Genomic DNA, 18,722 nt, shown 5'->3' with positions numbered 1-18,722 from the left:
AGCTGTGTTCATACTGTAATCTGGTAAATGAAAACCTCTATTAGCTGTACAGGTGGTTAATAATCAGTACCTTTAATTTTCAAAGGAAAGCTGGTCTCTCATCCTTTCCCTCCAAATGAAACTTCACCACTCTTTCAACTTCCAGATTAAACCATTTTTATCCACTCCTCTGTCTCATCTCTTTTTCAGCCTTGCTGCTTTGAGACATCCCTCTATCTCATTTCTATTTTCTGTCCTCTTTCTGCCCTTTTTCTCAACCTCAGACCCATAGTGTCAATGACCTTTGCCCTCTCACTTCTCATGAGTGTGAGGTCACCAGGAACAGCCCCTCATCAATCCTCACATCAGCTCTTGTAGTCTGTGGCACTGGTGTGTGACCAAAGCTTTTGCACAGCCATCATTTTGTGCACCCTCATGTACACGAGGATACACACACACACACACACACACACACACACAGACACCATATAAAACACACCACTGGGTGTCAAAGAGAGAAGATCCATCAGTTCATTGTTGCCCTCAGGAGACTTCCCCGTCTTCCTGATGCTGCTTTCAGTGTTGCCTGCTGTGCGTATGTAACATCCAACCATTAATAACACAGAAATATCCGTCTAGTTCTCATCTGCCCGCTGCTCATTCATTATAAATACCTTCTAGCATATTGAAGATGGACAGTATATGGCCCCTAAGATTTGTAAAGAGGATAGTTATTAGAGTCTGAATGCAGAGAGGGGTGTAGAAAGCTGCAGGTAGCCTACCCAGGCAGACACTCATCATTAGTGAAGAGCTTAACACCCAGCAGAGAGGCAAGGCAGGGCAGCATGTCCCAGTGTGACTCTGTCTTGGTAAGGCTAGAGTTAAAACCCAGATTTCTGTCTATAATCCATGCTGCGTGTGATGGTAAAGGAAGGTAGCAGAATTAATTTTAAGTGCAAGCCATCTCAGAGAAAGACAAAAATGCAAAATCTTGTGTCTACAGACTTCAAACATTACTTTTGAAAGTACATTTAGCATAATTATATAAGAAAGATTAAGTTTAAGTCTTTGAATTTCATGCCCACTGCTATTTTTATATTATCTCTAATAATTATGCAAAATGTAAATCAACAAAAACTCCTCCATAGGTAACAACTCCTTTATGATATGACTGGGATTGCTTAAAATCAGCTCAGTGTGCAGTACTATAAGATGAATCAAATTGAAGCAATCAATGTCCAATCTACTTTTCCATTCTTCTCCACCAGAAAGAAACACTAGAGCTGTGACTACTGCAGCGGTTCAGACTGTGTATTACAACATCAGCCCTAACAAGCCTACTTGATTCAGATTCCTACTAGAAGCTTTGAGGAAAGTTTGTGCAGAGCATGCTGGTGTGAGCCTGATTGATGGTGATGTCCACCTGGTGTGGAAAATAGGGATGTGTGCTAATCAAACACTTGGCAGTGTTCCAGGTGGTATGAGGTTGGTACACACACACACACACACACACACACACACACACACACACACACACACACACACACACACACACACACACACACACACACACACACACACACGCACACAGAGAAACAGCATCTACTGCAAGACATGTTGATAAAGCCTCTTAAGCACCTGTTTACCTCCAACTGTTTAAAAGGTTTATGGCTGATCTTTACACTGGACATGAAAGTGTTAAAGTCTCAAGAATGCAACTCACTGTGCTTCACTTGCTCACGTGTTTGTTCAAATGACCTAAAATGGTTTTATTGACCCACTGAGTGTCTTGCTGTAAGTTATTATCCAGGTTATGATTTTTTTTTTTATGCTTGCAGCTTAAGCCTAAATACTTTTTCGTTAATCCTCCTTCGAAAGTGAAAATCTGTTTGTGTCTTACTATTTTTACTGGTGCTAAGAGTTGTTCTGTCTGTTTTCGTTTTTTTTAACAGCCTTTGGGGATGAAGGACAGCCAGCACAAATGAAAAAGATTCTGCTAGGTCATTTTCTGCAGCACAGTTATTAATCTGGATTTTGCTGTGTCACTCTGCATAACAAATCTGTCATTTCAGATTACAGTGAATAGCACTGTGGTATTTGTGTGTGCCTCTGGGTGCATTTGTCATTTTTTAGAAGACATGTGAAGAGGGGCAGGTGCACTATACAATCTTGTGTCATTCTTGCTACAGTGAAAGTAACCTTGGCATTTAAAAAAGACCCATTCATACTCAAACTGAAGAAAATGTCCCTTGGAACAAGGGAGTAGATAATAAGAACATCTGATATTCAGAGGGATGAAAAGAAATAATATGAATATATGCACCTTACAATTCTCTGATTTGGTCAGAGCCTTTACCTGTGTCTTACTTGTGTTACACAAGCCTCTAACAACAGAGTGAGTGTATGTCTAAGAGGCATTGAGCAGACAGAATGTGACAGAGGCATATTTCAGAGGCTGGTTGCATGAGGGCGCTGGATTGAGTCACGCTCCAGCATTTTCTGCCCCAGTAATTTAGCCCACTTTACCCAATACTGAGGAGGCTTCCCAGCCTACACCATGCTCAGAAATAGACACAGATAGTTACACACATACACAGCAACACCACTGAGTGGATAAGAGACACTCTTCCCGTGGCAGTGATTTAGTGATTAACACTCCGTTAAGCAGGAACCCCTGTCTGCCGGCAAGTCTGTACAACTTTTAAGAATGAAGCTTGCATGCAAATGGCACACTTGCATTAGTTTGGGTTCAAAGAAAGCACGTGAGTCTCCGTCCCAATAGTCCACACAAGAGCAGGAATCTAATTTGTAACAGTGAGTGGTAAATGTTTGATGGCATGGCTGCATATCTAATCTTTAGAAATAGGGAAATGGGGTATATATGATCATACACCTTCAGAAAATACTAGGATTCTGGCAAAGTAGGAAACATGAGTTTATATGTTTTATGTCAGCTGTGTATGCTTATTTATTTTAATATACAAATAGCAGCTTCTGAATTGTGAAATAATTCCTATAGCAGGATAAAGATTGATAATTGAAAACTGCTGGTTGCTCAACAGTTTTCATTCAGATGTTTGCCTCTGACACATTTTTCTGCATGCAGGATGCAGCTGTGCTTATAACTCTTGGCCTGTTAGAACCACAAAACTCTGTCTTTATAGACAATGAATCATTACCATCCCTCAGGCATGAGTACCACAAATTAAGAATGTGCGTAAACAAATGCTAAGTACAAAGAGGATGCACCTGCACACTATTCATACTATAACCTCAAACACACATGCATGCATGTTTTCTTTTAGGAGTGCAGCAACCCAAGCCAGACTGTGCCAGCTCCGCCTCCTGCTGCAGGCATGGGACCAAGCTGCTTGTTACTGTACAGATGGGTCCCACACCTCTGACAGGTGCGCCAGCTTCTCTTCTACCACGCAAACCAATGCTGAGCGACTCAAGAAGATTGTCTTTGTTAACATGCAGTGGCGGGAGGGGAGGAGAACCCCATGGTGTTCATTGTAAGAGAGATGTAATTTGAGGACATCGGCTCCACCTATTGACTTTAATTCATGTCATAATTCCCACCATTGTGATGGCAAAATGTTAAAGAAGATGAGTTTGTGTATATACATGTACGGATAAAATAGGAATTAATTACTATGACAAGACCTTATGGATGTTTGAAATGGATGGGATCAAAGAAGGATCCAGAAAGGCAGTGAGCTTACAAAAAAAAAAAAAGGGGGGGGGGAGGAGGGGTTTAGACTGACCCCCTGAGGCCACAGTCCTCCTCTCTAGACAGACCGGTCACCACCCACTCTCCACTTGTCTTTGTTCTTGGTACATCTCCCCACTTACACCGCATCAAAGATGTGCTGTGACAGACAGGGTTTGATCACTACCAGGTTTATCCCCAAGCCAATGTCCCCTGATATTTACCACTGATTTACATTCAGCTCCTATTATTACTACTGGAGCCGTGCTGCTGCTTTATGAAGGGGAAATAATGCAAAAAAAAGAACAGAAGTTGAGAACATGAAAAATGGAGGTGGTGGGTGGTTAAATTGGGGAGGGAATATGGAGGGTAAATCCTGCATAATTGCCCCCTTAGACAGCAGAAATAATGAGATGGCCACTCTGTCAATGCCATAACTCATAATTATTAATCAAGCTCAGCCTTTAACATATGCTCCCCCTTTTTAATCTCTTAGCCCTTCGCTAAGCCCCTCCCCATTTCATTTTACTCTCTCCTGATTTTACTTTTTTTCCCGGTTTCTATCTTTCACTCAGTCTCCGCCTTGGACAGCAGGAAGCTCAGGATGAGGTCATTAATTATATAAGTAACCCACCTGTTCCCTGGTTGCCTCACACACCTCCTTCCCCACCTGGTCCCTTTCTTGATCCCTTGCATGTCAAAGGAAGTTGAGATGACAGATGAGGATGTGGAGTTGCTCACTAAAGCTCTATTTTTATTAGGGCCAAACAACCAGCACTCACACACAGCAGCAGCAGAGCAGCAGACAAGTGCACTTTAGAGCTAAAGGTCTCAGGTTATTGTCTCCATTTATCATAAAGAACACAATAAAAAGAAGACTGGTTGCACCTGACAGCAGCAAATCTTAAGCAATATCAGCAGTATTTCCCTCTTCAGTACTGACCTTTTTAGTGGTCACTTGTAGAGAATCCTTCACTTTACTCATGGATTTGCAGAGAGAAGCTCAAACGCCACTTAAACCATAGGGCCTAGAGGACCTGCTCTCCATCAGCTGGTCACTCAAGTCCTAAGGCTCATTATTTAGGGGCCCCTTAGGCAAAGAAGGGAATTGCATCGCACAGCGCACTCTGGTGGTTCGACTGTGAAGAACAGGTATAAGAACTGATATGAGGGTCTGAAAAATGGGAGCAGGTGGCTTGTCATCATGTACCCAGTGTAGATTGTGTACAGCAGTTTTCCACCCACGACTTGAAGTGTACAAAAGCACTGCCACTTGTTTCATGTTAGTTTTTATGAATCGGTGTGTAGGTGCCTCCTTAGTTTGCTTAACTAATATCTAAAGGATAAGTAGTATTTAATGGTTGTGCTGTGTGTAAAGCAATGGTCACACCATCTACACTCAATTTTTAGGTCAGTATTAGCTGATGTAGCTTTTGTTAATCTGTCTCATCATATGTATAAAGTACATTTTTTAAATCTTGAAATCCAGTCGTCCCCAGGGTGAAACGGTTCACCTGCACTGACAACATGTCTCACAGTTACACGTGTTAAAATCAAGTCTGTTTGTAAAGATGCACATGCAGAGTGCACAACAAATAACAGCTGCTCCCAGAAACCAGACACATCCATGTACAAACACCTCTAGACATGTATTAATGGCCTTAACTGCAATGACAGATGCTCACATCTGTTCAGAAGAGTACACACACATACATGTGCAGACATAAATACACACAGGGGTAAGTTATAAATCTGACACATGTCACCTTTAATTGTTCTAACAAGCCATAATGAGAGCAGTGAGGGTCAGCAAGACACTTAGGATAAGTATTCCTGGGAGGATTGATAAGCATCAGTCTGGCAACCTTGATTTCATATTTGGGTTTAATTCAGCGTAATGGCAGTTGTGCACATGGGAGAGAGGTGATAATAGGATACCTGGCAATCACTGCAGCGTCCATAATCACATAAATGGATTAGTAGTGAGGCGAAAAGTAAATAAGTACATAACAGATTATAAAAGTGGTTCACTATTGGAAATATGAAACTTTAGATTATACAAGCTGAAAGATACTCAGTGAAATAACCAAAATGTGCTCATACATATGGAAAGTAAAGCTAGTTTCTAGAACAATTGTTGACAGAAGCTTTCATTATGAATTTGCTCCTCAATGCTGCATTTTCTTCAGATAAGACCTAATTAATTGTGTTATGGATTACTGTATTAAAAAACAAACAAACAAACAAACAAATATATATATATATATATATATATATATCTGTTCACAGTATGCTACTGTGAACAGATTTATTCCTCCTACATCCTGGCATCATCATCGTTTCTCATTCAGCCTATCTTGTCTTCCAATCTGTCTTTCCATCCATCCTTTCAGCAATGCTGAACCCATTCACCTCCACCCTAGTGACAGTCAGCTACATGTCAACATCAATAAGGCTGTGTGATGGCAGCATATGGGTCCATATGTCTGGGGATGTGCCTGTCGATGGTACAGAGCATGCAAATGAAGCAGAGTGCACACATGTGTTTCAGGATGGGGATATTTTTAATCAGCCATGCATCTGTATAGGAAAGTGCTCAATGCCTTTGTCTCCTGAGCAGTCATGTATGTAAGCCATGAATTAGTTATTAGTTCACTGGACCATAAAAAGTGCACATGTAAAAACGTTATTTAATGTCTGCACAGAAGACTTTTTAAATTAATTTAATTAGCTCGGGAAAAAAAACTGAAATTGTTACCAAATCTTAAAATTATAGTATTGTTTCGGTCTTTTTTTCTTTTTCTTTTTTCTCTTTTGCTGTCTACAGTTACAGATTAAATGCAAAAATCAAAGATTTACATTGATGTTTTGGGTTATTATTCTTTTATGTAGACAATTACATATGATGAAAGTATAAATTATGAAAGAATGCAGAAATGAATCAGTCTTAAATTCATACATTTCAATAGATAAACTTTATTTATTCACAGCTTATTTATTTATTCATTTAGCAATTTATGGTTTTATTGGGCGCCAACCTCTCTGTGACCCTTAATTGGATCAAGGATGGATGAATAGTAAATAGATGGATGGATAGATGGATGGATGGGTTGATGAATAGATATAATCTATGCTCTTATTAATTTATTTGCTGTTGAATTTCTCTTTCACTTTATTTATTCATCTCAGATTTGATCTTCAACAGAATTTTCTCTGTGCTGCAGTATTTGTTCCAGATAACTCCCCCTGTAGACCTAAAAAAACCCTGAACCTTCACTAGGAGGTAGTTAAAACCCAAAAGGTTGCCCCAGCTGACTAGTGGTCGCCATCAGCACAAAAATATTGCACTCAAAAGAGCACCCAGGCCAAAAGCCAGAAATACTGCAGTCACAGACCTGAGTCTCTGCAGTGTAGGAGGAGTAATGGCAACCTTGAGCTCTAGGCTGCATTTGTAATTGTAATACTGCCAGTGTACATCACTGCATGCAATCAGGTCAGAAGTGGAACAGAGTACTTGCTGCTGGAGACTAACTACGAATATTCTGCTTTATTTTTCGCTGTATTTTTCTGTTGATATGGGTGTACTTTAGCAACCTCAGAAAAATATTCCAGGATATGTGCAGGTACTTTGCCTCCAACCTCTTTCCTCTCTTAAACTAAACTGTCTCACCTCTCAGGACAGCGCTGACATCTGTCCAACTCTCAGAAAGCCAATCAAATCTCAGGAGACCGGCTATTTAGTTTAGTTTAGTTTAGTTTATTTGTTCTGCACATATCACTTAGGATATAGTACAAGGAGGGGAACGAAACCCACCAAGGGTTTATACGGAGTTCCACTCCTATTACAAGTTACATTTGAATGGCACACAGACAAAACAAGGAACTTATGAGATATAGGAGAACAAAAATACTAGTTGAAGAGAGCAAGGTTAGCTAAATAAAGACATAAGGTTACAGTAGTTGAAGAAGTACACGGAGGTAAAGAAAAACAAACAGAGAGAAAATATTAATAAGGAATTAGCATAGTAAACAGGTAATCACAAGAAATAAATGTATTTACAGTATAGCGAGCAACGTACGGATGATAGCTGAGAATTTCAGGATGTAATTAGATTGAAGGGCATAGTTATCACAAGCAGACTAGATATTCTTTCAACTGCCGTCGGAAGACAATGGGAGAGGTTATAGATCTCAAAGTTAAACTTAATTCACTCCAGAGCTGGGGGCCTCTAAAACTGAGGTCATTTTGATGACCTGAGGTTCTTGAGAAAGGAAGGACTAAATTAATTTGTCTGTGTCTTGTTTGATGAGAATGAACATCAGAAATAAAAGTAAAGAAGTTATGTAATGTAGCTGGGAGATCATCCCTCTTATAAATAAACTTATGAATGAACGTACAAATTTGAAAGACACTAACTTTTCCAATGGGTAAAAGGGAGTATTTAATAAATAAAGGTGCAGAAGGTGCGTATTTAGTGGAGTTAGAAATCATCCGTAAGAACTTCTTCTGGATTTTGAGGATTCTATCAAGATGAGTGGGATGAGTCGCTCCCCAGACTATATTACAGTAATTTATAAATGGGAACAAAAAACTGTAGTATAGGGTTAGATGTGCTGAGGAATGAATCAAGGGATAAACAAGTCTTAAAATATTTAGCATCTTAGAAGATCTTGAGCAAACCAGATCAACATGTTTAGACCAGGTTAGCCCCTCATCTATCAGAACACCCAGGAATTTGATTGAAGCTACTTGTGTAACTACAGCTCTGTTAATTTCTATGTGAGCATGTTCTTTTGCATAAAATTTGTTGATGTTGTGAAAGACGATAAAGTTGCATTTTTTAACATTGAGGGTTAGCTTGTTGGTTTGAAACCATACAGATAAAATAGATAGCTCATCATTAACAAGTTTAATCAGGGTGTCAAAGTCCTCATGTACTGCTATGAGATTAGTGTCATCAGCAAATAAAATGGGAAAAAAATGTTCACAGGAAATAGGTAAATCATTTATATAAATTAAAAACAATAATGGACCCAAAATAGAACCCTGAGGAACCCCAAAAGGAATAGTTAAACTTTCTGAAGAATAACCATTGAAGTATACAAATTGTTCTCTATTGTTGAGGTAATTGTAAAACCAGGCTAGGGCAGAGTCTTTCACACCATAGCTATTTAGCTTTGAGATCAAAATATCATGAGAGACTGTGTCAAAAGCTTTACTTAAATCTAGAAAAACACCGAGGGCAAATTTTCTGTTGTCGAGGGCATTGGATATATAATTTACAAGCTGAATTAGAGCATGTTCAGTGGAGTATTTTTTACGGAAGCCATATTGATGTTTGAATAAAATATTGTTTGAGAGTAGATGTTTGTTTAATCTATTATAAACTAGTTTTTCGAGTATTTTAGAAATACAGGGCAGAATGGATATAGGACGATAATTCCCAAACTCCTTCATGTCACCCGATTTAAAAATAGGAATAACTTTAGCAATTTTAAGGTCGTGGGGAATAATTCCAGACTGAAGTGATAAGGAGAGAATGTGGGTGAGGGGTTGAATTAAATGATCAATAGTTTCCTTAATAAGGATACTCTTGATTCCATCGTGCCCAGGTGCAGAGTTCTTTAAAGATAGAATTATATCGCGGACCTCCTGTGGTGTAGGGGTGTCAAGATTTTTAAGCAAGGAATACTGTCCATTAATTTGACTACACGGATCAATATCTGTATCCTTGATACCATGAAACAGAGCAGATCCAATGTTGGTAAAAAAATTGTTAAAGCCTTCTGCTATATCCTTAGAATCTGAGAGGTACCCATTATTAACTTTCATTTGGGAAAGAGCTGGCTTCTTATTACGATGAAGAACTTGGTTAATGATGTTCCAGGTTGATTTAATGTCGTTGGCAGCTTTATTAAATTGAATCGCGTAAAACCTTTTTTTTGTCCTTTTTACGAGGCCTGTGAATTTATTTCGATATTTTTTATAGGTATCTATATTATAAGGAGTAGGTTTAGTGATAGATTTCCGATATAGCCTATTCTTCTTTCTAGATTGTTTCTTCAATTCATCAGTAATCCAAGGTTTGTCTCTGAGCACCCTAGATTTTGGAACTGTAAGGGGTAAACTGGATTCCAGAACAGAATTGAAGAGTAACAAGAATTGATCATAGGCTTTATTTACATCCTGCTGCATCAAGACCCCATCCCATATAATGGAACTGATAGCTGATTTAAAGGCTGCTATGTTTTTACGTGTGAATTTGCGTGTTTTTGTTTGTACAGTTTCAAGGTTATTATTATGAGCTACGAAATTGGTATACATAATTTGAAATACTGGGAAGTGGTCGGACACATCGCACCGTAACAAACCAGCTGTAGTTTTGTAATCCAGAGAATTAAACAAAATATTATTGATGAGAGAGGCCGAGGATCTAGTAACTCTGGAAGGTCTCGTAATTAAAGGGTAGAAATTTGCAGCGTACAGGGTATTAAGAAAATCATGAGTAACGATAAGTTCTTCAATTAAGTGCTGCTTGCTCACTTTCTGCTCTTGTAAAGAGGTTGCAGTTCAGAGCTCAGGGGAAGACATTTGGGGACAGAGGTGGGATGGTGAAAAAAAAGAAAAACAAGAAAAAGGGGGATGGTAAAAATGATGGAATAAATACTGTAAGAAATGCCTGAGTATTTTTGAATGAGGAGATAAGGGAATGGATAATGGGGTGAGGAGATGAAAAAAACTCCTATTTCCTGTGTGAGTATGGTGTATTTGTGCATGTGTAAAGTTGCCTGTGCTACGTAGATCTACTGATTGGGTGATGTATGGTACCTGTTAAATGCAAGGTTACCCTTTGAAGCAGAGGTGACACTACTAATCTTCTGCTCGTTCATCAGAGATGTCTGTGGTGTGTGTGTTTCTGTGTGTCTGGATGTGTGCGTTTATGATTACATTCCAATGCAGAAAATCTAAATTTGCTATTGCCTTTCTCTCAGGGCTGGGAAGAGAACATGAAGTGGTCTCTAGAGACCATTTATGCTTTGCATTTACACAGATAAGGTCAATATACATAATAGCTCTGCTGGAGGCACTTTGAGCTATAGTACATACTGTAGTGCATGCTATAGAGCATGGATTGAACATTTACGCACCAAAAGAACTGTGTTAATTGAAGTATGACATTACAGTGACAATATTATTACTATATATTTGTTTGTTGCTGTGTGTTCCACCAATCCTCCCCCTATTTCCCCCTCCTGAGAAATTATTTAAAAAAGCCTTTTTGACTGGTGGTGGTCAATGAAGTGGAAAATTTGTAATGTGTGTTTCCATGACAACACCTAACATTAAGTGGATTGCTGGTTTGCTTCTTTGGTTGCTCAATTGCATTCTGATTGCTATCATTTTTTGAGCCTCCTCAAGGGGACAAGAGAACATTTGACATGCTTGACACATCAGGGCAGATAAACACACGTGATCAGAGGTACGAGCAGCAAGCCACATCAACCGTGGAAGTGAAGACGTGAGGCGGAGAGGAAACACTTCAAACGAGGATGTGTAGGAGGATCTCTCTATGTGGCTCCCTGCTGATCTCATCTCAGTCATTAAAGCAACAGTTTATCTTTGTTTTGGTTTTATTTGCCTTTCTTCATGTCTTCAATAAATGGATATTACAGATGCAACATGTCACTATGTCAAAGAGTGATTTATATTTTTGGATCAGTTTCTTTTTACAGTGATGGTAAGTCAGAAGGTAATAAAAATGATCAGCCATGTTTAGTTTTTTAACATTATGACCGCTTATGAACTTTGACATATAAGAAAAAAACAAAACAAAATCATCTTATTGTGATAATTAAGCCACATACAAATATTTTGATTTGGCTCAAACAGAAAGATGCAAAATCTCTGAAAAATTATGTTTATTTCAAATTGAGACAGAGTAGCTATTTGCTATTTAATGTGTAGCACCCCATCACCTTTTCCCGTGTGAGTAAATGTAAATCACATGATGTAATCATCTCTGTAAGAAAACATCTGCATACAACCATGCAGAATGTGTAGGCATGGGGCAAGATTTCTGTCACTGTAAGCTTTCTGAGTTTCTAATGACCAATTATCTTTCAGCAGTCTCTAGCTGTATACACATAAACACATGAAAGCAATGTCCATCATCCTATAATCATTGAGCTTCTCTTCAGTTTTTGAAAAAAAAATACTTGAATGGGGAATCAGAAGACTTGCATGGATATACATTATCTACCCATAACTAAGTCCAGAGGAAACCCAGAAATATTGGTTATCCCCCACAGGCTTAGCCATCAAACCACATTCACAGACTGGTAATTTAATGAATAAATTTGAAACATGAAAAATCTATTAATGGCCTGCCCTAATTGAAACTCTCCTTGACAGTGCATTTGGTAGGTCAAGATGGCAGCTGGGAGATGAAGCTCTGCACTCATTAAGCATATGTGTGTGTGCATCTATGTCTGTGCACAGCATGTGTATTTGTTTGCATGTACCCCATGTGGCTCCAGCAACCAGAAATCCTTCTTCTTCTTATGCTGGCCTTTACATACTGCCAGCTAACCTGCTGTGCATCAGGAGAGTATGTGTGTGCCTGTCTAAATGTCTTAGTGCCAAATGCAGTCCCACCTTGTGCTACAAACCTAGAACCCACCTGCCCAGCCCACCTCTCCTCATTACTTCCATCCAAGCACTGAGGCGGTCAGCTTTGGGCCTGTGTGTCTGGTCACTTTCCGTGTGATGCCTGTTCCCTCGTCTCTGCCCTGACCTTAACTACCATGATGGCCACTTCACTGCAAATAAACCAAAGATGGAAGACAAGATGAAGCAATGGAGGGGAAGAGAAAGAAGTTGTTTCATTTAATTTATTTTCTATTTATCTAAAGTCTATAATAAGGATGGGAGGTCAACTGAATAATAACTTGATGATAAGAGATGACAGATGCAATGAGTGAGAACTAATGCTACACAGGAGAAGATGGTGAAATGTGTGTATGTTGTTTAAAATTCTGTAGCATTTTTATTCTTTAATAGAATAAGTTTAAGTTTCTAGGGGACTAAGAATGTTCTGTTGTGGGCAGTTTGACACAAGCACACACACACACACACACACACACACAAACTGACCAACAGAGGAAAGTGGTCAGAAACTTAAGAGGCATTGACACAGTTCAGTGCTGACAGAGAGACTGAACATAGAGATAAACAACAAGAGTACAAGAGGAACAGCAGTGGAGTCTCTCTCTGATTAGACTGATAGAGCCCTGACAGGGTTAATCTCTAGATAACTACTTCCTATTGATCTAGACACATAGAAGCTGACTGGAGAGATGATGCAACACACACGCGTTAACTGATGTGAGCACAAAATGTGCCATACAACAGCACACATGTTCTCAGGAGAAAGATTTCTATGAAGCTTCAGTTCCTTGTCCTACTGACCTATATGCATATATTACCGATGGGGAATTTGATCTTTTCTTTTTTAGAGTCCGTAAGCATTGCTTTCTGTTCACATGGGCTAACATTCTCTGGATATATTCAAGTCTCTCATCTTAACTACAAAAAGATGAGAAGTGGATAGTGTGCAAAGTTGAGCTGGGATGAAATTTGTTAATATTGTGCATTGATATCTGAGGGAATGTCCGTTAATACCCAACCAAAAGATCACATTAAACAGACACATGTTCTAATGGGAATAGATTTAAGCAAAGTTAATGACACTTTTACTTAGTCTACATGTCAGGTTTAGTTTGTGCCCTTTATGCTACACTGTATATTTGTGTTGACCTGCTTTTCTGTTCTACATAACAGCTCAAGGCCAACCACAGCTTACTGGTGCTTATTTTATTTCATTTTCCTCAGTGCCCTTACTGTCATCCTGAATAGAAACACAGAAGAAGAGATACACAGTAAAGGAGAAAAAAAAAATGCTTTGGTGAAAAGAGACAAGAGAAGCTTTGAGAGGATATGAGTGTAACTGTTCACATGCCCAGTAGATATCCCACAATCACCGTGAATGGTACAGTTTTTATAGGCTAATGTTATTAAATATTGTTTTGAGGTGGAGGTCAACTTTCATTCATCCCAGAGGTAAGGTGTTCTTTTTTTTTTACTTTTGGCACAAAACCTTCTTTGTTTTTTTTCTGTTGTTTTCAAATCCTATTGTACCTCTTGACTGTAAGAAAAACCTCAACTAAGAAACACCACCACATCTCTCTACAACTTCTACATAAAAGTGAAATTAGGGAAGGAAAATACGTTTTTAACCAACATTTCTTTCCCCATTCCTGCTTTTTTTAAAATAAACTGAAAAACATAAATCTAGATCTAAATTCCTGTCCTTATAGCAACCTCCTCTCATCTCCAGATGTGAGAAAAGCGCATTAAAAGGAGATCCTGCAGTGTAAACTTTGTCAGACTCCTGTGCTGGCTCATCATCATGTTGTTATTCACAAATCTAGCAAGCTGACTTTGATGCCAAAACTGAGACACACAGATCAACTGTTAGGCATGTGAAGTTCAATGTGGCTGATAAAGATAAATGAAAAAGTCATTTAGTTATTGAAAATGACTCCCACAGCTCTTTGGCAAATCTGACCGTAGTGGCAGACAGCACAGATAAAGCAGACTTGATTCCATGCCATATCTCTGTCGCCAAGTCTATCTCCAAACGGCCTGCTAGCACTCCTTTTTGGATTAGATGACGGGCTGATCCGCAAATACCAATTATACTGCTCATATTAACTGCCAAAGACACGGTGAGGGGTAGACAGACAGACAGACAGACAGGTGGGCAGACAAACCAGCCTCTTGGCTTGAATGCAAAAGAGCTTTCCAGCACATATTGTATAAGAGAAAAGAAAAGGTGGGGGAAAAAAAATGCAAAACTCATAATGAAATGATGAGAATGAGGAGGGTAAGTTGTAAATGTGATGGAAGAGAGGAGGGCAGAAGAGAGTACTCATGTGTGACAACACCAGCAGTGGCTTAAACCTTTCAAAGCATCCCTTAAAAGTCAAGGCCTGTGTGGGAGTCTTATGGTTTTTGGGGTAATCCTTTATTCTGTAGTGGCTATAAGAAAAAAGGTAAAATATCTCTATTCTAGGTGCTGGAAGATGCATGAAGAATTTATTTGGGGTTGCATAGGTCAGTACCCGAGGTGATGAAATAAAGAGGGGGATGGGAATGAGGTGAGGCACATATAAGAGAGAGCCAGGTTGCTAAATCATTCCTGTCCTCGTGGGGAAAGGGAAAGCAGATTAAAGGAAAAGAAGGGTAACAAAGAAGTGATTCAGAGAAACACTGATATATATAATTGCTCGGTATTTCACTTTTCATTGATGTTAATTTATACTAGATTGACGACTTTAAGAAACACTCCAAATTAACAACAAAACAGCAGTAACCGACTATTGCAGCTAAATGAAAGCTGCAAAAATGTTCCTAAAAAAGAAGGAGACACCTCATTGTGTTGATTACTGTCTACATTATTGTGCTGGATGTCACATGCTGGCACATGCATAATGATTATTATTCTAGTGTGCTCTAAAATAATACACAGAAGCATACACACATAATTTACTCCTTTCATTACCCTTTACTGTGGTAAACAGACACAATCACTGTTGAACAGATGCTGAGCCCAGCGTGCAACTTACAGGCGCCTGTGTTGGACACAGACACGAGTATACAGAGGGTCATGCATTACAAGAACAATAGTGAATTACCACTTTCAGACATTATTCTAAACTGGGCAAACTGAAGCCGCTTCTTCCCTTGTACCTCTGTCTCCACTCCCTTTTTTCTTTCTCCCAAATCAAAAGCCCTGCAGTTTGTACTGAATGGTGATGGGCACCAGCCTGAAACACTGAGTCATTCTTCCAGATCAGTCCCTTGTTAATCTGTGCACTCATACACACTCACACTAAACACAGTGTACCTTAACGAAAACTGCATTTCAGTTCTCTACACTGATTTTAACATTTTTACCCTGACACATCTTCTGTCTCCCACACTCTGGCAGCATTCTGCCTATTGCCCTTAGCAACGCTGCTTGCTCGGAAACTTCCCAGTTCGAGTTTGAACATCACCACGGTGACAGCACCATGGACTGATTTATTTCAGCAGTCCAGCAGCTTGCGAGACATCCTATGTCCCTATATGCTGTTCTGATGATGGATTCTTGGAAGAAAAAGTTGCAATTGTCTGCAATCCCCATGGTGACTTACCCTGGTCCTCATTGGAGACAAGAGTCCCTCCATGGCTGATTCAGTTGGTTCCGGTGGGCTTGGGCCCCTTCAGCTGTGTCGGTGTGTTATCCCAATCCGCAAATAGATCCTGTTAGAAACGTTGTCTCATCCTCTGAGCAAACATCTCTGCTACAACACAGCTCCTTACCCTCCCATAGAGCCCAGCACACTGACAGGCACACAGAGACAGTCTGTGTGAGTGGTGCTTGTGTGCATGCATACAGACGCACACACAGCCTGGAGCAGGAGGCGAGAGGACAGCGTGAAACTCCCAGTATTTCTCCTTCCACCAACCTGTTAGTTGTTGTGTGATCTTCTTCTACAAAGCTCTGTGGCTTAATTTGCAATATCCAAAAAGGTCCTCCTCCTCCTTCTCAGCCTTTCTCCCTCTGTCCATAGTTCCTTTCTACTGCTCTCCCTCTGCCTGCACTCTTCTCTCTCACGCTCCCTCACTGCCTCCAGCTACATTTGTTCCCTTCAATGTGGCAAATGATTGCAGGTTGTTGGGTTTTTTTTCCTTTTTTTTTTTTTTTTTAGCTCTTCTGGTAGTACTCTACCTTTGCTTATGCTCCCATCCCTCTCTTTCTATCCTTTCTCATCCTCGTAGCTTCCCATAGTGCCTCTTTGTTGATGCTCCTGCTGGCTGTCAGCTCCTCGTTCCCGCCCAAGCTGGGGGTCACACAAAAATGTACATTTATAGTGTGTGTGTGTGTGTGAGAGAGAGAGACACAGAGAAAGAGAAGAAAGGGCACTCTTGGGTCCACTATTGTCCCTCTAGACAATAGCGACTCTTAATCGCCTAGCAACCTGATCACCCTCTATTTTCTTAATAGAGAGGAATGAGTCACCCTGTCAAACACACAAACCTCATATCTTGCTTCCTGAAACGCCCACACTCACAAGACTATACCTGCAAAATAACTTACTGAAATTTCCAAAATGTGATACATCATTTGGCATATTCTAGGTTTGATTTAATTTTCTTCATGCAAACAGAAAGTTTGGGGTGTGTAACAGTGAATGTAGAGATGCCATCAAATATCATAGTTAAGAATAATGGATTTGGGATCCCAAATATTCATCTTAATGTACAGTATGTGTTAAGCCAGTATTATTATTCTCACTTTATGACAAAGGTGTTAACAAATTATCACCTCTGCACTGCATTGAATCTTGGATACTTGTAAAAAAAAAAAAACAAAAAAAAAAAACACAAAAAACAAAAAAAAAACCTAGCAGATTCTGTTCATTCCTCTGCTCACTGCCTTTCAGCTGCAGCAGTTGAATATGACTATATAGTGAGATGACACTCGTGGCTCAGGTGGCTGCCTGCTGACTTTGACAAGCCTTTTCTGTCTGGACTGCATGACTCCAAGTGATGTGCTCCCTCTCGTACTGTGTTCTTTTCTCTTTCAATTATTTTTAGCCTGGTCTCTTGGTTTTGGCCTAGATAGGACCAAAAAAAAAAAGGTATTAAAACTAATCACACTAAACTAATCATAACAGCCTAACGTTGAGGATTCTTTGTCAGCTTTCATGCAAAGTGTAATATATCCTTAGCATGTCAGGTGCCACACAGTCTTTCGGAGCCATATTTTTCAAAAGGAAATCCCAAATTAATAAATGAATTAACAAATTTGTCAATATCTTTTAAAAAAATCTGATCATAAAATTAAATTTATATAATAGTGTGTAGAGCAGAGCTGGCAGTTGTTACCTTACCAAACCATCACTGTGTACTAACATGTAACCATGTCAACACTGTAGTCTTACATTACTGTGTGAGCAAATGCTCCAAAAAATGTTAAAATAACACAAGTCAAGCATATTAACCAATAAATGAAGGCAGGGTTGTTGTGGAACCATTGTTGTGTACACCAAAATTTTATTTCAGCTAGCTGCTAGCTAGCTTTCATTCTCTTTTGGGGTGTAATTTAGCAGTTAGACTAGCTGTACATATCAGTTTACTTAAATGTCAAAACCAGACATGTTCCTGACAAAGCATGACTCTACAGTGAGATGGGAAAGACATCAGACTCATTTCAGTTACAGACACTTAGATGTCTTTTCTAATCATTGTTTCCAGATACACAAAATGGTGAAACATGTTGTTATTCTGGTGACTCGAGGGTCAAGTGGCTGTAAAGAATCCATTTATCCACTTAACTGTGCTACCTTTAGCAATGCACCAAACTTTCCCATTAAGAATTATATGTGTGTTTAAATATGTTTAAATATAGCTGGTGGTCAATGACCAGCTCATTGATTTGTGCAAGACTGGAACCATATGGTGACTGTTACACTGTCAAATAACCATTGTAGCAATGGAAAAGTAGATGAGCTGGAACCCGCTGTCACGTTTCACCATTGATTATAGTCAGGCCTGGACAAGGCATTCCAGCACAACACCGTGTGAGCATGATCAATAATCATCAACCTGGGGATGCCACTGTGATCCTACATAGTTTTGTGTCTTAATGCAACAAAGACTCAGTTCATCCAATTTTATTTTATGCAAACACTGATGCTTTATGAAGGTATCCTCATTATTAGCACATTTCTTTATTATTTGTAGCATAAAAAAGAGACTTTCTATGTTATTTTTAATTAGCCCACATGATCACAAACATGAAACATGTAAGCTGTGAACAAAGATACAGTCAGGGCCCCAGAAGGTTCAATTTGATGCAATATTCATGATGATTGAGCTAATTAACATGTAATTAAAAGGAATCTCCATGAACAAGGTCCA

General features: G+C 39.3%; 1 protein-coding gene across 2 annotated transcripts in view; it reads right to left on the bottom strand.

Annotated features, from left to right (window-relative positions):
• The window catches only part of frmd4a (FERM domain containing 4A), a 92,951-nt gene that overhangs the window by 60,512 nt on the left and 13,717 nt on the right, over nucleotides 1-18,722 (bottom strand). Inside the window, exon 1 of one of the 2 annotated variants that reach the window (XM_041996904.1) lies at nucleotides 15,950-16,496. The exons of the other annotated variant lie outside the window; for it this stretch is intronic. Coding sequence (XP_041852838.1) covers nucleotides 15,950-15,982 — 33 coding nt within the window. The 5' untranslated portion in view covers nucleotides 15,983-16,496. Of the gene's footprint in view, nucleotides 1-15,949; nucleotides 16,497-18,722 lie in introns of those variants that run through there. 2 annotated transcript variants of the gene reach the window in all.

Source organism: Melanotaenia boesemani, chromosome 10, assembly GCF_017639745.1.
Source record: "Melanotaenia boesemani isolate fMelBoe1 chromosome 10, fMelBoe1.pri, whole genome shotgun sequence".
NCBI lineage: Eukaryota > Metazoa > Chordata > Actinopteri > Atheriniformes > Melanotaeniidae > Melanotaenia > Melanotaenia boesemani.
This window is presented reverse-complemented; position numbering and strand designations above follow the sequence as displayed.